This window comes from Argiope bruennichi, chromosome 3 (assembly GCF_947563725.1).
Source record: "Argiope bruennichi chromosome 3, qqArgBrue1.1, whole genome shotgun sequence".
Taxonomy (NCBI): domain Eukaryota; kingdom Metazoa; phylum Arthropoda; class Arachnida; order Araneae; family Araneidae; genus Argiope; species Argiope bruennichi.
This window is the reverse complement of record NC_079153.1, coordinates 52,959,503-52,984,791: the sequence shown is the minus strand read 5'-3', so window position 1 is coordinate 52,984,791 and position 25,289 is coordinate 52,959,503. Positions and strand designations below refer to the sequence as shown.

Here is a 25,289-nt window from a genome sequence, read left to right as displayed (position 1 = left end):
AATTAAACTTATCACTGCAGATAGTTTATATCAAACTAAATTCAACTTTCCCGCGCTTAAAGCTGAAAACGCCCACAAAGCTTGCTCAAGGTGCTTTGTCATCAAATGAAATAAATTGAACAATCTCAGCGCCATCTATTGGGTTGAAAAAAAAAAAGGGGGAAATTAGGAAGCATATCTTTAGTTGTGAAAATATTAGAATATAGGTCAGAAAATAGATAAACCTTCTCTTATTGAAACTTTTATATTGCCATAATCTTTGATAAAAAATTATTAAAAGTCAAGTTTTGCTGTGGTCTTGTTTAAATTTCAATTTTGAAATAATATTTTACTTATTTATTGTCATAGTAATTTATTGTCATTGTTTTATTCATATTAATTATTGTCTTCAAAAACCTCAATTTCTTAGGATTAGGGGTCAATATTTAGACGAAAGTCAGACCCCTAACAGAAAAGAAAAAAAAATCCATGGTTTGATTCATAGAGCTGAGATATAATCACTATTTCAACTCTATGGTTTGAATCCGTTCCTGAGGAAGAATTCCCTTGACAAAGTCTACAGGCAGGATTCTTCACTTCCTTCCTTTTTTGCTTTTGAACTTAATATTTATTTATTTCTAATTTGGATCTATCGAATGAGCAAATCATTTCAAAAGCTACCCAGTGATTTAGTGCAAGACATTCGTATTTTTTAAACTCCTTACTTATCTTCAAAATATTTGAAATAAGTAATCTTGTAACTTATCTGCCTCTTTCTTTAATAATCCTGTTTAAATAAAACTTATTCTCTTGCATATGTCTATAAAATGATTACGATTGATATCTTTAGGTAAGGACGTAACCATTTCATTTTGGAGTCAACCCCCTAAAGAAGGCAACTGTTCCAAATTTGATGGCAAAAATGGATGGCTGTGGTCGGATACCGAGTGCATTAATGAAATGAATTACATCTGTGAACACAGTAAGTGATAAGTGGTAAAATAATATCTGTTAAGAGTGATATGTAAAAGAATCATATTAACAACAAAAAAGTTTAAAAGAGATTCAAATCTCTAGTTCGGAACATCTGTGCATGGTTGTGTCTTACTTTATTTGCCAATATATATTTGTAAAATCTGCTCTTCATTATAAAACATCAGTAATAAGCATACATAAAATATGCATTGAATATCGTCGCAATTTGCATGAGAACAAATCAAGTACTTAAAGCAATATTATGCTATACTTATTATTATAAGATATCTAATTTATGCCGGCGTCCTGGCATAGGGGTAGCGCGTCTTCCCCGTGATCTTGGCGTCCTGGGTTCGAACATGGTTGTTCTTCATCTGTTCTATCTGTGAAATGTGTGAATGTGCCCCCCTGTAAAAACAGGTTGTGGAAGCGAATGTGATGCGTGAGTAACTGAGACGTACTCTTGGCCCTAGTAGGCGCTACTAAAAACAAGAGACGCTCCCTTGGCTTAAAATCCATGGCAAGTGCCATTATAAACAGCAACAAGATACCTAATATATAAAAATGAGTTTTTGTTTGTTCGTATTTTATACGTTGCCGTACCGTTCATCCGATTGCGACAAAACTTTGCCAACTGATTGCTTGCACTTGCGCTAAGGTTATAGGCATAGTGCAATTATTACAACTAAAGTAATATATATATATATATATATATATATATATAATCCATATTTCACCTTTATATATCATTCAATTTTATTGAATATATTCCTTGTCGACAAGAAAATTAATATAATTCGTCCTAATTAAACAAGATAGCTATTTTAAATTTGAAATTATATTTCCGGAATTATTTCTTCTCAGGCAGCAACATGTCAGCTATCAGTTACCAGCTAGCTATTAATTTTTTTTTTTTTTAATTTTTGTCAAAAATTTATATTAGTTTGCTTAAAAATTTATTTTTTTTATTTCCAAGCGATATAAAAATGGTTTTACTGTATTAATATGTTCCAAATTGAAATTAAATTAAAATTTATTATTTTTTAATTAAAATCTGGAAGACTTTTTCTTAGAGAGTAACTTCTTTCCAAGCAGTGATTTCTCGTCGAATTATTTGTTCTAGGTCGAGCGGTCTGCCTTATACAGCAAATTGAAAGCTTTTTTTCCATCACGCAATTTAGAAATAATTAGTGAGCCTATAAATGTTGTCAGTTAAATTAAACATTCCTTCAAATAATATTTGAAATAACTGTACCGAATCTCAAAGAACATTTAATTAAAACGTGTCAAGTTAAAAATTAAATTGACTATATAAACTTTCTAACTTATTATTTATGTTTGACTATTTTCATTTCATTATTCTCCGTTAAGTTTACAATTTTACTTTTATTATCTACCAATAAAAGCCAATTTCTGTAATTACACCATCAGAAAATTAAACCTTTATTTGACACGATTGCTCAGAAGTAAGGTTTTTTTTTTTTTCTCCTTTAATTCTTATGTGAGATTTACTACTCCAAATGCTTTACATGAGCATTATAAATATGCATTCGTACACAGATGCCTGATAATAATTAAAATAAATAAATCAAAATATATTTCTAAAAATTAATTTATTAAATTTCTTAAGAACACGTAAATATATTATATATATCCTACTTACTTAATATGTGCACCAAAAACTTTTTACTACTATGTTTCATCGTTTGCCAATTAAAGGTTTAATATAAGTTTACATTAATTGAACTTGTTTCTCAAATAGAAGAAATAAAATAATTTTTTCTTACAGGACCGGTAACATGCAGCAAGCCAGAAAGACCTGTAAATTCAACTCTACTTATAAGAGCAAGTACAGTAGGCTCTACAATAGAGTATCAGTGCAATCCTGGTCATCTACTTCTTGGGCCTCCCTCGAGGACTTGCCAGCCAACAGGATTCTACAGTGATTTTGCTCCAAAATGTTCATGTAAGTTGAAAAGTGAATTCGGATTTTCCCATGTCAAGTTGAAAAGTGAATTCGGATTTTCCCATGTCAATTCTCTTTCTTTTCAAAGTATAAAGATTCTTGGTTCATTCGAAGCATATAGAACCACAATAAAAATTCGGTTGATGGAAAAACAATTATTAACTTTTACAAATTCGGATTATAGACATTGCGTTGACATTGTTACGAATTCGAGCTGTATATGACATTTAGTGATTATAATGGATTCGAATTATAGACAATGTTTTACACTTGTTAGGAATTCGAATTTGGTTGTATTTACTTTCAATTATATCTGTTATGCATAGCTTGATGTTCACAATTCCCCCCAAGAAAATTTTCTAAGCGTTAAATTGTTGCAGACATTAAAGCAATGTTATTATAATAGTCTCACAAATGTTCTATTGATTGTGTATATTAACCTTTCTAATGGAAACCAGGCCCATGACATTATAATGCTGTTTGGTGTATCAACCTTGTAATTTTCCTGGTACCATAAATCCAATTTGCTATTTCTTTTTACATATCCAGATATTAAACAGAATTCTTTAGATTCCAACAATGGGAAAAAATCACGCACTTAACATTCCGTTAATCGTGCTTTATTTGACTGATACGCGTTTATTTTATTTTTTTTTTTCAATAACTAGATGATGCTATGTCTGCGAAGAAATTCTTTTTTGCTGTCTTCAGGTTTTAGTTTGTTTTGAAAATTATTTGTGTTTTTGTTTGTGTCTATTTTAAATTGTGTTTACATATTTATAATATTCTGCTACTAAGCTATACTATTTACTAATATTAACAATATACATACTGGTGTATCTGATGGATATAGCGCGACACATTTGTTTGAAAAAAAGTACAAAAACACGCGACTAACTGAGTATTAAATATTTAATGAAACAACAGAAACCATTTGAATTTAAGTTCAACAATGAAATTCTGTTGCTAAAAATTGCTCAAAAATATATTTTGAAAAAAATTGCCAACATTCAGAAAAAATATGTAGAGTAATTGAATGGGTACAATTTGTTGAATATTAAGACTCTATCGAAATCTTTTTGTACTGTAACAATTTCGGTAATTATGGAAAAAAATCCAAAATCAGACTTTCTTTAATTAATTACAATTTCGAAAGAAAAAAAATCGAAGTAGACATTTCCACATTTCAAAGTATATCTTTGCCAAGTTTAGTAGCTCTAAGTGTAACAGACTCTTTTGCAGAATGTAAACACGAACACGCACACATTATTCTTATTATTACTTGAAATACAATGTTTTAATAAAATCTTTAGCTAGAGTAATTTGAATGGAATCGAAATGAATGAATAAACATTTGACATTTTTGCAGACCTGGAATGCGGCTTTCCAGCCAACATACCCAATGGCGGCTACTCCTTAGTAAACGGTACCAAGCATTTCCAGAGCATTGTCCAGTACTTCTGCATGGATTCATACATCTTGGTGGGACAGGCAGAATTGATGTGCGACGCGGACAGAAAATGGGATGGGCCACCACCTCGATGCGATCGTAAGTACACAGTTCCACTTACAACGTCTCAAATAAAGCAAATGCCTGATTTAAAGCTAAAAATTCCATTCATTATTAGATAAGACTTAAGGTTAATGTTCGGTTTCTCGCCAAACGCGACTAAATCCTACCAATCTGCTAAAACCTCACCAAAAAATCGCCATCTTATATGGCTAGAGGATATGTTAACAAACGACATTTAGGGTTGCCATAAAAAACTGCCAAGATTAAATCTGGATCCCACCCACCTCCAAAATAATATATCATCTTTATTGTAAAATGGTGGGGATGGAAAATGAAACGCCGATTCTTATATGAAACGCCAGTGCGAGAATTGGTCAAAGCATAAACATGATTGGAAAATTTTAGATTTTCTTCTTTTCTTAAGTGATATTAATCACTGAACTACAATTATAATTATTAATTTGAATTACCAATTGTGAATATGAATTGTTTACAGCACGATTTTGTCCTGCTTGGCGAGAAATTTGGCATTAATCCCAAATTTTAATAACAAAAGTTCAACATTCATCGAATGCGAAATCGTGTTTTAAGGTTAAGACTTATAGAGTACGAGTGAAAGTAATTGGTAAAGTAATCAACTAACAAGTTGAAATAATTGATAAAGGAAATATTTTTATAATAATAGTTTGAATATTAATGGTTAGCTACTTTAGTTATACTAATGATTAATTTAGTTACATTAATGGTAAATTTAGTTTAGTTATCCTATTTGAAAGTAACACAAAGATTATTTTGAGACGGACTTCATAATTTTATCCTCTGGACAATAACGCGAGAAAATACCAAAAAAAGTATCTAGATGCTAAAAATTTACTCTTCACATGTGTCTTTCAATGATTTGAACGATCAAATTCTTTTTCAACAAGCAACCAATTTTTGTCTTATACTTTTATGTATTCCATGAATACTTTTTTTCTTTTTTGAAGAGGCATTTTAATCTCTTTATTGTGTAATCTTCGCTGCAATTTAATGATGTAACACCTTCTGTTTTGAGAAGATCCTATTGTATTTATTAAACAAATTTCACGTAAAATTCCAAATGTTTATGGTTTCCGCAGAATTAATGTTGAATCGAATCATAACGATTGTAAATGGCTTAATATTAGCTTACGATACGAAAATATGATTATTCGACATATGATTGACATTCGGGTTAGTTTTGTTTACTTGTATAAATGTCCCGTTTTGAAGCACGAGCACAATTTTGAGACAGATTTCATAAATTTTGAACTGTGATCAAATGGCGAAGATAACATCTGAACGATATATTTTCCTCCAAAATTCCATGCTACACTATTGGAAATACCTTTTGGCTCCAGTGTAATTAATCCCTTAATAGTTGTCTATGCGTCATACAGGCATCGAATTATCTCTTCTAACATTAAATCATTCCAAAATGTTATATACAAAAATTACGCATAATCCATAAAAATCTCATGTATTTTTCTAATCATTGGATCATATATCTCCAAAAAGAAAGCCTAATTTAATTAGATATTAGAAAAAAAAAGTTAAGAGATGCGTCAGGTTCACGTACTGGGACACATCATTAGAAGATTCAGGATTCGGGTCATTGACACTAATTCTCGGCTTCGAGACTATCACTATTCCAATCATAAAGCACTGATGATAGTCTCGAAGCCGAGTTTATCATCAGTCCATTACGATTATATTAAAAGAAGTTAAAATTTATTGAAACAATCCATTTAATGCCCTACTTGTTAATTGTTTCTTGTCCATTGTATAAATAGCAGAAGCAGTATACAGAGCTTTTCAACCGTCACAATTACAGTGACTGAATAGGACATAAAAATGAAACTATGTGCCAAAAAATACTTAAGTATTATTCATTCTAAATGGCCTTCCAATTCAATTGAAAATCCAGTATCATCGTCCGAAATCCTTCAAAGTCGGTATAAATGTCACTTATAATCCCGTCTTCAGACCAGCTTTCCTATTGGCTACTCAAAACGCTCATGTACTCTCACCATCCTTAGGTTGCACCTCTCTATTGACCAACAGACCATTTACCATCTAATTTTGAACAGTTTATGACATCTATCCAAAGCAAGGCTTTCTACAATACTTGTTAGAACCGAAAGTAGTTTCCAATTGAGGCGGATCTCTGTTAAACCATCAAGTTCAAAATAGAAGATGCATTAGTTGAACAATGTCATACCCTCTAACATTGGTTACTCAATCCTCAGTAGCACTTCTTACAAATATTACATTTAACGTAGTATCAACAAACTATTGAAGAATGGATGTTTCCAAAAAGTTTTGATTAGTTAAAATAAATATTTTCAAACATTATTCAAGATTATTTAACAGATCTTTATTATTGGCTATATATGTAGGTGAAATATTTTTTTTTAAATGACATAACACGAGAATGTTGATTAAGCAAATCACTTCTTAGACATTTGTAATTTTTCTATTATTAAATAGCAAGCAATTTTGCTTTTTTTAAATGTCATAATTTTTCCGTTTAACATCATAATAAACTCCCACATATATTTTTGTAATGAAGAGGGACTACAGTGCTCTTGTATTCATGCTGGAATTAGATTCCATTTTTTTTTTTTTTTTTTTTCTAACCGTGCTAAAAATTTTTTCACTATTTCTCACTTCGGGAAGAAGGCTTTTTTTTTTCGGTGTTTTTTTGTAGTTTTCGATATCTTAATATATATAAATTACGTGTCACGTTGTTTGTCCGCGATGGACTCCTAAACTACTTAACTGATTTTAATCAAATTTGCACACCGTGTGTAGTTTGATCTAACTTAAAAGATAGGATAGCCCTTTTTTTGAATTTTTAATTAGAATTTTAATTATTAATTAAAAACTAACTTTCCCGCCAAAAAAAATCTTTTCATTTTCCCCACCGCCAAATGAGTACGGCGTCAGTTTTTTTCCCCAACAGTCATGAGGCTAGGCTTAAGATTTTTCGGCTGATTATTTGAAACGATTCTATTTATTTTCTTAATGTTAATTGCATTTAAAATTAAACATTGTTAATGAATCGATCTTTCAGATCCATTCTTAAGTACTTTTGAATTAAAATAAAACCGAATAAAGGAAATTAAAAATTTCTAATCTGCATAGCGTTACCCCAACTGGCGTAGAGAAACTCACGCATTTGCGTTCCGTAACTGGCGTTGAAAATTCACGCATGCGCATTGTATTATGATTGTTTACATTTCAACGGAAGCGGACTCGATTTAAATTATTTTTAGGTTCGTTGCATGTTTTTGTAATTAAAGTGTATTTAAGTTAGTTATATATTTTTTGTATACGCTTATAGTTTTAAGTACATCGTTTTTTAAGTAGTTTTTTTAACCTATTTTCAACCGATTATTTTAAACGATTCGTTTTATTTTCTTAATGTTTGATGCATTTAAAATTAAACATTGTTAATGAATCGTTCTGGTCATGATGAATCTGAGAATATTTTGTTGACAAATTCTTGAAATATTACATAAATTAGGAAAGATATTCTTTAGTGCCCATAAAGTTTAAACGCTCAGTGACTCTTTTCAGTAATCATATTACAAAAAAATACTTTGTTTCAGTAAAAAATATTATTATATTAATTGCAGATTAATCCTTTCCACTTTTATTTATAGAATAAATTCTACGGGAACTAACAGAAAATGAGAAAGATACATATCACGTTATGACTGAAGGCCTTTATAATATTATGAGTGAATTATATGACTATCAAAATTTGAAGTTTTAAAATATTTTGATGAAGAAGCTATTAAAGTAGGAATTGCATAAAATATTTAATTATTAAAATTTTAACGAACATTAAGATGGGCGAACCGGCTGGTCGCCAAAGGCGGCTAGTATATATATATATATATATATATATATATATATATATATATACGTTTTTTTTTTTGTAGTTTTCCGTAATTTTTCACCTCACATCCATAATTTTGTAGTTTTCACCAAATTTCCGTAGGAGGTTATACAACAGACATGACATTCTTATCGTTCACTGGCAAAGTAATTATGCGAACCCATATACAAGGGAAATTTTCAATTAAGTGTACCAGCCTGTTATGGTAACTGACAGGCTTTAATAAAATCAACAATAAGCATATGTAAGTTTTCTTTTACTTGCTATTTCAGCTTTGTTGTGCCACAATCCACCTATTATTGCGCATGGCAACGTGACAGTGACTGTCAACACCACAGTTCCCGGAACGACGGCGGAATACGAATGCGAAAATAACTTCAAGATGATCGGAGAAGCAGTCATTTCTTGCGATTCCACGGGATTTTGGACCTCCAAACCTCCCACTTGTGAGCGTAAGTGATCTTTCAATTTCTATATTCTCATTACAAAATATGAAAGGATAAAAGTGAGAGGATAAGGATAGTTTTATAAACTGAATTATACGAAATCAGAATTAATTAAAAATGAAGAGAGCGTTTAAATTTATTCAAAATTAGACAGCTTTGCCTTTTATTCGGCAACCCCTCGGAGGATTGTTACAAAAATTCCGCTGACTACAGTGAAATGCATCCAAGTATAATTACTGTTTTTTTCTCTTAATTATAGTATAGCTTAATTAATTTGCTTCTGGTGCTTTAACTTAAATCAGAACAGAAGAAAATGTATTAAACTTGAAAGGTCTTCGTTTCAAGGTCATTTGCAATTTGATGAATCACCAAATTTTGCAAATGTTGTCAAACTCGTTAACAAAATAACGCAAGAAAAAAAAAATGTTTACTAACCAACCATAGTTTTTGCTTCACATTAATTAAAAATATAAAAATTTATTTATTTGCAGTTGACAAAGAAAAACTTTACAATGCCAGAATAGAAGGTAAGCATAAGAGAAACAGAGCATCCATTGCTGCAAGACTAAATATGGGTAAGTATATTTTTGTAATCTGTTTCTTAATATCAAAAGAAAACTCCGCTCTTTTTTTTTTTTTTTTTCTTCTTTTTTTGAAATAACAATTTCATCTAATCTAGGTGGCATCATTGCTCTTGGTATTTTTGGAGGATTCGTCTTTTTAGCAGTCATCATTTCTATAGTGGTCATCATTGTCCGAAGGTATTGTTGAATCGACTTTTAAGTTTTCGGTTCTATCTGAGTAGTTAGTATAGATGTAAAAAATATTATTTATTCACTTTTTTTTTTTTTCCAAATTACTGCCCCAATGTAGGATTTATTGAGAAAAGATACAAAGATATATCCCGTGCTCAGATTAAAATTAAGTCAGTCACCTTTCCCAAAAGATATTGAGTTTTTATTTTGATAAAGTTAAAGATATTTTGATATTCCATTCATTAATGTTTAGAAGTTGGCAAATTGTCGTATGTACTTCTGATACTGTGTTTGACCATTAAAAAAATTTAAGTTGAAACTCGCTTTTTAAAAAGTTTATATAAAAACAATAACATATTGCTATATGATCACAGAACTAGTACTACAATCACTGGCAATTTAAATAAAGTACACACCAGATTATCCGCGGAATTGGGTGGCGCGGCCGCCGCGGATAACAAAAATCGCGGATAATCCGAAAAAAGCTGAAAACGGGTATAGCAAAAGAGAAAACAGTCATTCCAACTTTGAAAAATCGTTTTATGTGCAATAAAACGTAAAATAAACAACAGGAAATCTTTAACTAACGCTTAATATTTTAGTATATCACTCAAAACTTACCTAAAATGCATTTTGTTAATGAAAACAGAAAAGTGCTTTGTACTTACGAGAGGCGTCAAGGATACACAGAAAAATTAATACATAACTGTAAAACTACACCTTTTTGAAGAAATCAGTCATTTGTGTTTGCTTCTTGCTTTGGAAGCCTTTTCTCTTTGCTTGAAGCAAAAAAAAAAAAAAAAAAGAACTTAGTGCGGCAGGCGCGGATAATCGGGAGTCTACTGTATTACAAAAACCTCATTGACAGTAAATGAAGTATTATATGTCATTATAAGTTTTAAGTTTGTAACGGAGAAAAATTTTCAAAACATTAACATTCCACCAAATGAAGTTCTTAGAATATCATTAATAATTTTTTTTAAAAATATTTCAACACTATTTAATAAGGCATAATGATATCCAAAAGTAACTTTCCCTATTCTATTAATTTGAATTTTCTTTGATTGCAAAAATACATTTTTCTCCGTTGAAAAGTTTTATATATATGTTTAGATTCAGTATGGAAATATTTTTATATAAATAAATACAAGGTGCTAATTCTCACCATGGCCTAATAGCTAATTTTTAAATATCTAGATACACAATTCAATTGGAAATAATGATTAAATGAAGGGGGAAGATATATATTTTATGTAATTTAAGTCAATAAATATATTTCTCAAAAAGTTATGAAATCTAACTTTTTGTATAGTTCCCCGGAATTATAAATCATATGTAATAAAATATTCTGGACATAATAACATTTTTTTCAAAAAATCATTCTTCTGCGACTGAAATTGATCGATCAGTGAAACGTTGAAAATCACTGTTTTAGATGAATTTTACAGAATAAGTTAGTGTTTGAAAAAGTGATATAAAGGGATTATTTGCAAATTGAAATGAAGCGCAGTTATGTTACTTTTCCAATTGTTCTTTACAATAAATGACCTCTATTGAGGTTCGGTTGATTTTAGCCATAAAACAATTGAAATATTTTACTAAATATATGAATATATAACAAAGGATTCGTATAAAAAATTAGAGAATTTTCTGAAATACTTTAATGACTCAAACAACATAAAACAAATTTATTCCAGTCATTTAAAACATTTTACCAATTTTAATTATATGTATAATTCAAGCGATTTAGAAATTATCTATTGGACAAAGGTAGGAGTGAATACAAATTATAACTGACATATTTAACTTGTATATATATAGAGAGAATTATAATTGTTTGGGTTACAATAAAAATCTAACCATCTAACATGCATTTCAGTGCTTTGCTGTGAGAACAATTAATCATTTTTGTCATAACCTTCACTGAAATTACATTGTGTTTCGTCGTATTTGTGAGCAAAAATTTAAATATATAAATATATTCAATAATTTAGATTTATTTCTATAACATACACAATATTCAATTTATTATTTCTATAGATTATATTATTCTAAGGGTTAGTTTTCATTTTTGATCAATTTGTTATTAAAAGCTGCTTTTACATAGTAGCTATTTCAATTGTACAAGGAGGGCGTAGAAATTAATAATTTAAAAATAGCCAAATGGTCTTTCCCCCCCCCTTCTGATTTTCTTCGAGAAATTTCCTTTTATTCTTGAGAGAAAAATGATCAACCAAACCTTAAAAATGTTTTTTCAATGTTCTTTTCAAACCTTCATGGTGTTCAGATCTACTTCCTTTTCAGTTTTAGTTCATTCTAAATGCCTTGTGCAATCAGCCGGTTGCCCTAAAATAACTGCCGTGCTTGATTTTAATAAATTTCTTATGCACAACTTGATATTCAGTATTTCTACAACAAAATATTTTAAAACTTCAAACTGGGTTAGAAATTTTAATAGCGTTATTTTAGTAACCTTACACCTGATATGTTCTTTGTTTGCATGAACCTTCTTAATGATGCCTAGTTTGGGTATTAAAATTGTAACTGCCTTCATTATTTAATCTGTTGTCACACATTATAATATAAGGTGCTGTAACTTGCCATAAAATAAAATTATAGTTATGACACTTTCATTTTTTGATAGGGAAAGACTCGGAGCTAAAATTCACATAGCTTTCAATTCGCAAAGTAATTCGTCTGTCGAAAAAGCGCACTTACAGTATAACGAGGCGATCTCGAGATAAAATCTGATGGAAATGGTGAAAGGTAACTGAAATCGAGATTCACATATTTTGGGGAAATGGTGAAATTTTATTGTGGTTTATTAATTTTCATCAACTGCGTCTATTGAATATTTAAAGTCGAAACGAAATGTAAAAATCACTCTTATATGATCGCAAATTATAATCTTAAAATATTCATAAATGGCTTAGGCTCTCATAAAATACATCGGTCCTTAGCTGATAAAAGTTTCTAAAGATTTAAGCAGCTTGTTAATGAAGTTAGAAATCTTAAAAACAGCCATAGTATAATTTATGTGAAACTAAAAGTTAGAAATTAATTCCATTTCCTGATTCTAAAAAAGGAAGAAAAGGTAATACAGGGTGTTTATAAAGTCCCGGACTCATTTTGATGTTTAATAACTCATAAAATAATGAAGATATAAACAAACTTATGGTATTTATTGATGGAATAACTCATATATTTTCCTTTTCAGGTTTGAATATTTTTTACTTTTGTAAATATCGTCTGCGCGTGTGGTTAATTTCAGATAATTTCATTTTCCAGTCTAAATATCTGCACTTTTCTAAATACCGTCTGCTTATTAATTGCAGTTTTCTCTCTTTTTTTTTTTTGGCAACTATTGCAATGTTATGTTTACTTTTGATGTGTTTGTTCTATATAGTACTTTTGTATGTGATGTTTTATTCGAGCGGATATTAATGAGAATGCATACACCACAAGAGAAAGCACAGATTTTATGGTGGTTCATAGAAACGAAATCGATAGTGCAAGCACAGAGAAATTTCAGAAGAATTTACCAAAAAGATCCTCCATCCAAAAACAGCATCTTGCGGTGGAAAAAGAATTTTCTAGAAATTGGAAGTATCGCAGATAAGAAACGTTCCGGACGTCCTTGCACAAGTGATTTTGATGTTGAGCGTGTCAGAGAGACATTGCCGTTGAACTTTTATTGAACTGAGAGAAACGCCGTTGGAATTTTTCCTTTGGGGGTTTGTAAAAGACAACGTTTTCAGGAAGAGAGTGTCTAACATTGATGACCTAAAAGCCAGAATTACAACCGCAATAGTCTCTGTGGATGCCGACATGCTTGCCGCTACCTGGCGTGAAATGGACTATCGACTTGATATTCTCCGTGCGACGAAGGGGGCACACGTGGAAGTTCATTGGACAAGGGTCATGAAACTTTTTGAGTCTATTTAACCATTTATGTTATTAATTTTAATCTATCTTTATTATTTTATGAGTTATTAAACATCAAAATGGGTCCGGGACTTTATAAACACCCTGTATATTAAACCTTTTGACGATTTAATTAATTCGTTTAGGTATCGTTTTAATTAATTTTATAAATAAAATAAAACTTGTTCTACTGCATCACAGCGCCTCTTTTCAGACCTGTTATCATTCAATTAAATATTTTGTGTAGGAATCCGTTATAGAGTTTTAAAAAAATGAAAAAACGATTACATCTGTCAATATATTATATAGACAACACAATAATCTTGGTAACAATGCATGATAACGAATTATATTTACACTTTTCCACAAATCGCATAACTCCTTGCACCAATTAAGAGAATTTCCTGAGCGTTTTATGGTCGCCACGCACGCATCTGCATAATATGTTACAGTAAAATCCATATCCTACTGTACTGTAAAAATGTAAAACAATACATTAGACAGCGTTATATCAAAATATTCTAACATTTATTATAAAATGGGCCATAACCTAAACAATAATTTCTTCACATGCCACTGAACAAAAATAAAAGAATGATTTAAATAGCAACATTCTCAGCAAGTGACATTAAATTGTGCTGTTTAATTTATTTTATACAGGAATTCCAATACCCAAGATTCTCTGGACTCATTGAGCACTTACGAAAGCCAGGGCAGCAGAGAGAAGCTATATCAAAGACAATTATGGCCAGGACACCCAGGCAGCCTGCATCCAGGCGTTTTGCCACCACCCTCAGAAGACCCCGACCACAGAAAAGACAGACGTGAACCTTCCACCAGCGCTCAGTACCACCACAGACACCACCCACATAGCAGTAGCCACAGAGACAGTGATATCAGTTTGGAAACGACGGCGTCCACGCCCAGATGGTGTAAAAAGCATGAAAAACGATCAGGGTATTAATAATGATAGTATGAACCATATTAAAATGGAATGAATTTAGTTAAAGGACGAAGCAATGGGTTGACTGTGGGGTCACATAATTTCACTTCCACGCGATAAATCTCATACCTGTGATATAAGAACGTGTTTTTGTATTACCATGCGCAATAAATGCTTGCTTTTACAATAACATATTTTATAAAAATGCTGCAAAGTCGATTTAAAAAAAAATTGTAATTCAGATCTTTTATAATTTTTTAAAAATGTCCCAATCAATAATAAAAAGAAAAATAAAGTAGGAGGAGTAATTCTTCCAAAACTTTTCATTTGACTCATTGCTATTTGCAGGGAGTCAAAAATTGAATATAGAAAGCAGCGAAAGATCTATATATCCAGAATCAATCTATATATTCTTGCATCTTTCTTCTATGAATTCGGACTACCACCATTTGTTAAATCAGTGTTGTTTCAAATATTTAATTGACCCTCAAAGGGTTCGCAAATGAATTTTAAATTCTCCAGGGAAAAAAAAAAAAAAAATGACAGATCCTCTTCTGTTAACGCTAACTAAGCCCTTATTTAAAATAACTGAAATTTTATGAATAAGTTGATTTAACAAAATCTTTTATTTATAAATTTATCTTTATTTATTTATGTATTCTTACATTTGAAAAAAAAATCGGCCATAAATGGGGTCGTAATATCATATTACAATCGAAATACAGGCGCTAGTTTCACGTCCAATTTTACATGCGAGTCGAAAAGTGAGGATTATTGCAGGTCGACTCGGGATAGAATACTGTATCATCTTAACTAATATGCGATCTTCTAGGCCTACCCGTAATTAATATGCATTTATTTCAATTTTTTTAATGTAACGCGGGGGGGGGGGGACTGTTCTAGATACGAAGTACATTTTAAATCGCTTTTCACAACAGAAATACATTTAATAAATAATTCTTGTAACAGCAAGCATTTAGCATAAGGCATGCATGTCATCACTCGTTTGATCATCTCCAATTTTCCATTTAATTCCATTAAAAATAACATACTATGAAGACAATGTCAGTATTCTCTTTGATCAGTATAAAATTTTTAAACTTGATACCTGTAAATAATTTAGAATTTTGTTGGCAGGCTGTATTTTTTCTTGATTCATATGTATGTTACATAATCAAGTTTTATTATTAATTTAATTTTATTTGTGTATGTATTTATGTATATTGAATGTAAATAAAATATTACTTAAAATTTTTTTAACTTGATCTTTTCTGGAAGACATAATATAGGAGGATGTCATTGAATAATATTACGAATTTAAGTTATCTTGTAAAAAATTTAATATAATCTTGAGAAATAACTCAAATAAGAGTATAACATGTACTCAATGTCATATCATTTTGCCAACACAGCAATCATAAAAGGCAAACCAATGTTCGCTTCTTCGATAATCTACAAGAATGCTTTGACTAAGATAGCAATTTTATAAACAAATAAAACTAAAACTAAATTTGGTAAGTTTTCAAAAATGAGTATAAACTATAAGAAAAAAAGAAAGATGCTACACTACAAAAATCAATATATCTTGTAATATTTGGTCAAAGAACAAATTTTTAGTGACCTGTCCCAATATAAATGTACACATAGAATTTTTTTTAAATATTGTTATGTTTGAACAAGTTTTAAAATTTACAAACTTGATAATTTTATTGCAGAATTTTGGAATACTATTTCATATATATATAAATGCCATTACTACAAATTGGTTTGCCAGAAATAGACATATTATTTCCAATTAAATTTTCTATGCACAACTTGATATTCACAGTTTCCTCAAAAACGCATTTTTAAATATCAAAGTTTGATAAGCACAGTGGTGGCTCGTTAGCTTAGAAATTAGCAATGGTGTAAAAATATTTTTCAACAGATTGAAATTTTAAAAAAAATACTCATAGTTAGTCTAAAATTCTTCATTTCAAAGCCACAGGTTGATGCATTTTAAACATACTAAATAACCAATATAAAATATAAATTCCTATTCCTTGCAATTTTTTCACTAGAAAATAATGTGAACGCTGAAGGAATAATTCAATAAATAAAAGTATGTCTCCCTACCCTCAAACAATTCCATCTTCACCAAAAAAATATTTCGGTAATTTTTTTAGAAGACCTTTGAAAAAAAGATTAATATTCAATAAAGCATATGCATTTCTGCCAAATAACAAGAATTGATACCAAAACTCATAAACATAAGAAAAAGTGAAAAAGACAGATGGGGGGGGGGGGCTCATAAATGAAGAGGCAGTTTAGATATGAAATAGAAAAAAACATGACCAGCACTCCAAGCCAGATCTGCTCTGATAATAGCTCGACTTTTTCTAAATTTAAAGACAAGGGTTGATCTTTTTTTTTTCCCCTTGAAATCTATCAATTAATTAACCATGTGTGCAATGGGCTTTCATGAGCTGCAGAATAAATCAGCATGATCTGCATTTCTCTTCCTTTTTGGTTCCTTTCCCGTCTTATTTTTGTATTTTTATTACTTTTTCCATTTTCAATGACCATCACATTCTCAGAATGACAAAATAAGCAAACAGCATTGAATTTTCAAAACAAAATGTAAGGAAATCACACACACATACAATTAAACTTTTAAAGATAAGTTAAAGGAATATTGCAACTATAACGAACCAAATGCTACCAGATAAATATTTAAACTCTATTATCCATTCCGTTTATAGATTAATATGATTTTCCCTAATTAAAGTCATATTATGTAGCATCTGCATTAAAGTAACATTTAAATAATATTGTACAGCATAACATCTTATACAAAATGTGCGATTAATTCCAATATTAAAATGATCCGAGACTATTTATAAGATTACGTCTAAAAAGACATCAGGCTGAATAGAAGATTATGAAATAACCAGTGTAACACATATAATACTTAATGACTTAGTTAGATTTATATCTTAAGACAATTTTTAATAGATTCATTACAAATAACAAGATAATAAAATAAATAAGTAAATAAAAATTAAAGAATATGAAAAAATAATTCTTAGCTTCCAACAATGGGGGGAGGGGCCAACGTAATTCAATATTTGTGAAAACAATTTTAATTTTATAGTGACATAGTTGTAAGTATTGTCAAAAATATTTTTAAAAGTTATTCAAAGTGAAATCAAAGAAAGAAATTGGACAACTAAACTGAAATTAAAAGATTTTTTTTTACTTTACTTTTCAGTGATATTTTTCTTATTATCAAAAATGTTGCTTTTTAGCTTAAATAAAATTCTAAAAATTTTGAAAAGAAAAAAAAAAAAAGCACTCAGGTGAACATCCCCATCTCCTAAGTATTTTAGTCACAATTCAAATAAATACAAATCTGAAATGTAGTGTGTCAACATACACACAGCCTTTTTTATTATTATAGGTTTGCACTCTTTTAAGTGAAAATAATAATAATAATAAAATAAAAATAATTCAATTCAATAAAAATAAATTCTTTTTTCTTTTTATTTGAATCCATATATCCTTCAAACTACTTAAAAATGTTTAAGATAACAGAATTGAAGGGTTTTTTCTCTTCTTCTTATTGCACAAAAGTTACTCCACAGCAATTTTAATAATAATGCATGACAAATAAAATATTATGGTCAGATTAATCAAGTTACAATTTTTCATTCATCATTCTCAGATTCATAAACCTTTTGTGCATATAAGGAAGCATTTATTTCATTAAATAGGGGGAGAAAAGAGGAGATATTTATGTTTAGCAATAGAGTGAATTGAGATTATTCAAATGAATTAGGAGGTGTAAAATCATTCATCTTTCTCCATACCATCCCTTAGCGAATTACAATCATTGAAAATTGCTAGTCTTGAAGATGAAAAGTAAATGTGTGACACAATGCAAATTTTTTCTTTTATATCTGACCTTGGTTCTAGAAGATTAGTTCCTGCTACTGTTATCGATAGTAAGTTATTATAAAAATTCCTATACACCAATAACAAAAAGTTATAATCTTTGTTATTAATCCACTTTATTTTGGAATGTTGCCTTTTGATTGCAATTCAAAAAAAAAAAAAAAAAAAAAAAAAGCTATAATGAAATAACTATTGGAGGAAGACTTTTTGAAAATAGCACTGAATTTTAGTTTATACTGCCTTCTCCAAATTTAAATTTCCATCTAGAAAAGACTATTTGATTTTTCCCTCTGCCTTTCACCATATAAATGAGTTATCTCGAGAGATTCAAGCAATGAAAGATTTGGATCAATACTCAAAAGTGAAACTGAGAAATTCCAATTAAGATGCTTCAAATATTAAAATCTAAACTTAATCTGGTATCAGGTACTTAGCTTAGAATATTCAAAAATTCTAATAAACTGCATTATTAATTAATGAATATATTTGGTAGTGTTGTGTTTATTTAATAGTTTATACAAATTGTATTTTATTATACATTTTTTAATAAAATATCTATAAAGTAGTTCAGCAAATTAAAAGAAGCCATTCAAAAAAATACTAAAAAAGAAAATGATTTCAAAAATTTTGTTCTCTTCAGTTCCTATCAAGCTTCATGCTGTGTAGTAATAAGGATTTACAAAGCAGAGTACAGACGTAAGTTCCTCAAGACATCAGAGAAAAAATGCAAGATGCTTACTTTTTATAATAAAAACAGTCACATCAAATAATCTTCAAAATCATTTAGAAAAATGTAATTTTAATATTTACCAAAAAAAAGATATGAAATTTGTCATTTTTATATACAAGCATTTTTTATACCCCCCCCCCCCCAAATTTCAATTAATTGATATCTATATTGCACATAACTATTGCTGAATTTTTAAAAACCTGGCTGATTCCATGTTGAAAAAACAAATTAATCAATACCAGTGAATACTTAGTTATCTTCATTTTGTTTGTGGCACATTAAATTTACATTACTATATAAAACAGAATTAATCGCATTAAAATAAGATTTAACAAAATGAGTTATTAAAAAAAAATATACATACAAGTCTTAAGAAACTATTTACAAATATGACAAGTAATGTTTCGATGATATTAAATTTATTATTATTTTGTATCATTACTTTACAAATATGTAAAAAGAATAAGAAATCTAGAGTGCATAAATTTTTAATTTATTCATCAATTCAATATTTATACTTTGATTGAAAGCAGATATAATTGCTCTCATAAAAATTATCCTAATGAAGTTAATTTTAAATTATAAGTGTTTCAATGAAAAATAGCATGTTCTTTTTAATGCATAAAACAATTCCTTCAGAGTAAGTAGAAAAGTTAAACACATGAGATTATTTTTTTATAAAGATACTTTTAATTTATATATAAAATCTATAAAGTGAAAATATCCATATGGGACTAAATTACATTACACAAAAGAAAATTAAACTGGTTTCAAAATGCAATCAATACATTTATTTACAAGCTGGAAATATCAGTGTACAAGAAAACTAATGAAATTTTTATAAAAGACATCACATAAATGCTAATTAATTTACAGTGGTATGAATGGCATTGATGGGAAGAAAATATGCTGACGAAAATCTATCACAAATATAAAATGATTACTTAATATAAAGTTTGACACATAAAATATGGACTGATAGAAGAAAAGATAAGAATTCTGCAGAACAGAAAAAAGAAAGTTTCATTCTAAACTTTTGTCATTAAAAAAGAATTTATAGATTATAAGAACAAGATTGAATAATTAAGAAATGTAGAAACTGAAAGCATGGAATTATACATTAGAATATTAATCTAACTGAATATCAAAATGAAACAGAAGTATAATCAGTGAAAATAATACAACTAAGGAAATTAAGATTCTAACTAATTTTAAAATAAAATTCACTTAAATTTCAAAAATAATTGTAGTACCAACTTTCTGTAACATAAATAAAATTTCAAATTATTACAGAAATTATTAATTTAATAAGAAATTTAAACTTCTGTTGAAAGCAATTCAAATAAAAATTTTAAAATACAAAATTATGCAAAATAATGATAAAATTTCAAAATAAAATTTAACTGGAAAGGTGAGGAAAGTAAAAAAAAAAACGATGTGTCAAAAATAAAATATATAATTACATGAAAAACATGTCGAGTATTGGTGCTGCTAACTAATTACACGTTTCAATTTCTTGCTCCTCTTTCGTAAGAAGTACTTTTTTCTTGGGATATTCTTACGGACAGTAAAACCTGAAAATCGCATAATTATTCTCAGTATGACTCAAAACGAAGCACTAAATTTGTATATGAAATTTACAGTGTTTCTCAGTTTCTTCCAAAAAAAGAAAAAAAAGAAAAGAAAAAAAACAAATGTTTTCAGCAAATTTAGTTAAAATCGATTCAATGAACGAAGATAAAACCTTAAAAAATTAAGTTTGTTTTTACCACCCTTTCCCCAACTTGAATTTGTTTGAAGACAGTCTAATGATACATTTTCAAACATATGTATTCAAATAATAATAATTTTGGATTATCAAATTTCCTTATTCACACTGTAAAGTTAAAGATCATGAGAAACACTGAGTCATAAAATAAATTAACTTAAAATCTCTATCTTAAAAGTATCATTTAAAGTAAGGTCTAATAATACTTAAAACTTATGTCCAAAAACTCTAAATAAAACCTGTATGATCTAACAGAAAAGTCTTTAACAACTTAGCTAAGATAACATATTTTGATGCATTGCAACCATTTATAATATAAAAACATATATGAAGTAAAAAACAGCACACACACAATTCAACCATTCTTCAGAATATTCAATGTGATCAGCCTATTCAGATAAACTTTGGTCAATGATTGCCGAACAATGCAGGTGTAGTTTATAATCACAGTACAAGATAACAGCATAAAAGTTGAGTTATTATTTGGTGACAAATTTCAAATTGCCCAAATATCAGAGCTGGGCACGGAGATCTACAGTATAAGCAAATCTGCTAAGCTAAGCAATTTTAAACATAACAAGGCGGGCATTATAGTGCAAACTTAATTTTAAAAAAAATACAAAAGAAAATTCCAGCTAAAATTAAATAGCAAGGGAAAAAAAGCTTAAAAATTTCAGCAAGAGGGGAAAAAAAAAAAAAGATAGGAGACAGGATCTCATTCCTATTTTTCAATAATCTGCTTTAAATTCATTAGAATTAAGTGCTTTCACAATTGGCAATCAACGAACATACAAAGTAAGATCATAAATTGCAGAAGCTTATATTTTTATTTTAAAAAATTAACAGCTTAATACTATGATAGAGAACTTAACAGCTTTAATACTATGATTGTGAACTATAACCAAGTATAGAGGAAACAAATTCACTGTCACATCTATGATTAATGAATATGCATCTCATGGGGAAGCTCTTGAATTTAAATTCTCGCAGAATGAAAACCATTTAATAAAACTGAAATATTTTCATTTTTAGAATAAATTTTTTTAAATGCTTTTTGCACTAAATTCATACATAATAGGAAAAGACAAAGAACGAGTGCTAATTTATGATTATCTCAAAACATAGTAAAGTAACAAAATGCCAAAAAGCAGCAGGAATTTCAGCCAAAAATAAAAATACTATAATAATATTTCTCACAATGTATATGAAAATATATCTTCAATGCAATATAAAACTGCTAATGTATGAGAAATATGCAACAATCTCTTGCCAACTTTTTTTAAGGTGAAATTTTTTTTATATATATATGCAGAATGAGATACAATGCAACAAGATCAAAAATTTAAGAGGCATTTGCATACCAATTTTCAACATATTAATCTTTAATCTTTCAACATATCAATTTTTGCAGCGGGAAAAAAACTTTTTTAGAAATGTCAGAGATGTGTTTTAATTTTCTAAATCATTCATATCAAATACAATTACTTAACCTCATGCTATATTGAAAAGGGACATAAATAATGACGATCTGTTAAATTTTAAAATGAAAATATCTTCCTGTATAGCAACATCCAAGTTATGATTTGAATTCTCCACTCATTACTGTTAATTAAATTCTTTTAAATAGTCCAAAATCTCATTTCTTGAAAATTAATAAATAATACTTTAATTATCAGTAAACAAACAGTGATAAAAGCTTATACATATGATCCAAATTCTGAAAATTCATAGATTATGAATGAAAAAAAAATTCTGATTATGTTTTTAAAGTTGCAAAATTCTATAACTGATTATTTTAATTATTATACTGCAAACTGTATTTTATGTTCTTTAACATTTAACATTAGAAAATGGCAACAATTTTTGTCAAAGATCTATATATGATGCTTGTTTAACTTTTAAAAATTATATTGTCAAATATTTTACTAATGAGTCACATTAATTCCAAAAGATGAGCTTTCTTGAAACAAACCAGAATCGAAATACAAAACCTTGGCATCCCTCTATTAATTTATATTTTAATTATCACTGAAACTAATATACATCTATAAAATTTGAAAAACTTTTATATGTGGTTAAAGTATTCGAAAATGCCTTTTAAATTCTGTCCAACTTGTTTGCTTTTTAACAAAAATACTATATACTTCAGAATTAATCTTCAATTTTCTAATTAAAAATAAATGAAACTGAAATATTATAGATAAAATCATACATGTAAAAATATAAATAACATTTAAGTACTAAATGGTTTCAAGGAGAAATTAATATGTAATAATTTACTAAAGAGAAATTCTATCAATTACTTTTCTGAAAAAAATCACAGGAAAGTAATTATGAAATGGCATAATCATTAATTAATTAATGTGACATAAAGTTATATAACTATACTGATTTGCATTGCATTCCTTTGATCAGAATACATTAACTTTTGGTAACTTCTTTCAAATAGTTAACAATTTTAAACTAAGAACAATGTTATTGAGGCAAATGTAAATACAATTCAATATTGATAAAATTCTTTGGGTAACTAATATCATAGATATACACAACATGCCAGTTTCCTGTTGAAAGGACTGATAAAAAAATTTAGAATAGATTTAAATGCTTATAACATTATTTAACTTGCATTTTATATGACATCTATAAATGATTAATGAAATCTTTTATATCACGCAAGCACACATAATATATTTTTATACAAAGCTGAAATCTAACACTATAAACAGATGATGAATAGGTACAACTGAAAATAAAAATTGACATCAGTAAATAAAACTTATCTGAAGCAAAATTTCGTTCTGTTAATATATTTACAATAAGAGGTCATGATCAAGCCTGTGATTCATGGTCACCGTATCAGACATGTGACACACAGACGAGATGGCCCAATACAGTCATCGTGGCAGAAAGCTCCACACTTAAGACACATGACCATGGCTTTGAGATTACAAGCACAGTTATTGTCATTACCTGTAGAACCACTTCCACTACTACCGCCACTGTCTCCTCCAGTACTTGTGACAGCTCCCTCAATGCCAGATGATGCACCATTGATAACTGGACTTGACTGCAGTAAAGAACGAGGAGGGGTATCGCCAGTCGGTGTACCAACCGTACTGGCAAGTCCATTAGCAGATGGGAACATGACACCACCTGAAGCAATTGGGAGCTGTGTTGTGGCTGGCACAACTGAAACAGCTTGACTTGGCAGACTGCCACCTGATCCCCCAGTACATCCTTCTGGTAGAGAAAGATGATTTGTGACTGGAGGATAGTTCTGATAATCCGAGTTACACTGTTTATTCAGTGGATGGGGCAAGCTAGTTTCAGGAATAGGGTTTGATAATGGACGATTAATAGGAGTTGGAGATTGCATAGATAGAGCACTAGACGGAGTTGAAGCTGCTCGAGCTATTGGCGAATTTCTTGGACAGCCTGTAGTTAACGATACAGTTTTATCACTCGGTAAATCTTTGTTGACAGCAGGCTGTGGTGACTGATTTTCAGAGTTTGATAATCTTTCTGCAACTAAATGTTCAGTTTTTGCAGAAGAGTTGCTGCTTTCTTCATTGCACAGGGAAGATACAAACGGTACCACACTATCAGAACTCGAAGGTGATGAGGTAGGCACACTTTCTCCCTTCTCACAGTCTGACTTAGCGTCATCACTCTCGGGAGAATCAAAATATACTATAGGTGTAACTTTAGAACTTCGGTAATATGATTGACAACTCGCTGGTCTTTTCAGTGAACTGACTTCCACAGAAGAACTAACGTGCACAGGAGTAAAGTTTGAAGGAGCACTAAGAGGACGAGATGGTGGATCAAAGTGTTTCTCTACACTCTCGTTAGAATATGGTTCAGCACTATAAGTAGATATTTCTTCACACTGTGTTTTATCACATGAAGATGGTGAAGGTTCAGTTTCAGTTTCTGTGCTTGGAAGTTCTTCATTAGCTTTTTCCTGGGCACTTTCAATATCAAAGCTTGCATCTTTACTTTCAGTTGGGGATGGTTGGGACACAGCACAGGAAATACTTGAATTGTCAGCAGTAGAGGAATTACTGTTACCATCATCAATGAGAATTTCCTTTTCTGGTATGCTCTCCTCAGTGACTGTTAGGTCATCAGGTATTACATTTTCAACCTCACTGGATGGTAAACTCAAGATGATGGTGCTGTCTTCATCAACCACTTGAGAATTCTGAGGATGAAAAACTAGTTAAGAGCCATCATATTGTTACACAGATTTTTTTTTTAACCATAAATTATCTCCCTCTTAGAAATGACAATATCAAAGCGAAAATTAAGAAAGTGGGCAAGTTCACGAAGCTTGATAAGTTAGATTTAAGTAAAAGAATGCAGAGGAGAAAGAATTCATCAGATGGATTATAAAGTATGTGATTTCTATATCCATTTTTATGGAATATTA

At 29.5% G+C, this 25,289-nt stretch overlaps 2 protein-coding genes across 5 annotated transcripts in view; one reads left to right on the top strand and one right to left on the bottom strand.

Annotated features, from left to right (window-relative positions):
* The window catches only part of LOC129964041 (uncharacterized), a 96,013-nt gene extending 80,400 nt beyond the window's left edge, over positions 1-15,613 (top strand). Inside the window, exons 7-13 of the mRNA XM_056078708.1 lie at positions 830-961; positions 2,744-2,920; positions 4,290-4,469; positions 8,631-8,810; positions 9,296-9,379; positions 9,484-9,565; positions 14,144-15,613. Of these exons, the coding sequence (XP_055934683.1) occupies positions 830-961; positions 2,744-2,920; positions 4,290-4,469; positions 8,631-8,810; positions 9,296-9,379; positions 9,484-9,565; positions 14,144-14,447 (1,139 nt within the window). The 3' untranslated portion in view covers positions 14,448-15,613. The remainder of the gene's footprint in view (positions 1-829; positions 962-2,743; positions 2,921-4,289; positions 4,470-8,630; positions 8,811-9,295; positions 9,380-9,483; positions 9,566-14,143) is intronic.
* A 4,272-nt stretch (positions 15,614-19,885) lies between these two features.
* The window catches only part of LOC129962656 (putative Polycomb group protein ASXL2), a 39,055-nt gene continuing 33,651 nt past the window's right edge, over positions 19,886-25,289 (bottom strand). For 3 of the 4 annotated variants that reach the window (XM_056076541.1, XM_056076544.1, XM_056076543.1), the window contains one exon: positions 19,886-25,061. In XM_056076541.1, the coding sequence (XP_055932516.1) occupies positions 23,706-25,061 (1,356 nt within the window). In that variant the 3' untranslated portion in view covers positions 19,886-23,705. The remainder of the gene's footprint in view (positions 25,062-25,289) is intronic. The other variant, XM_056076542.1, reaches the window with a different exon arrangement.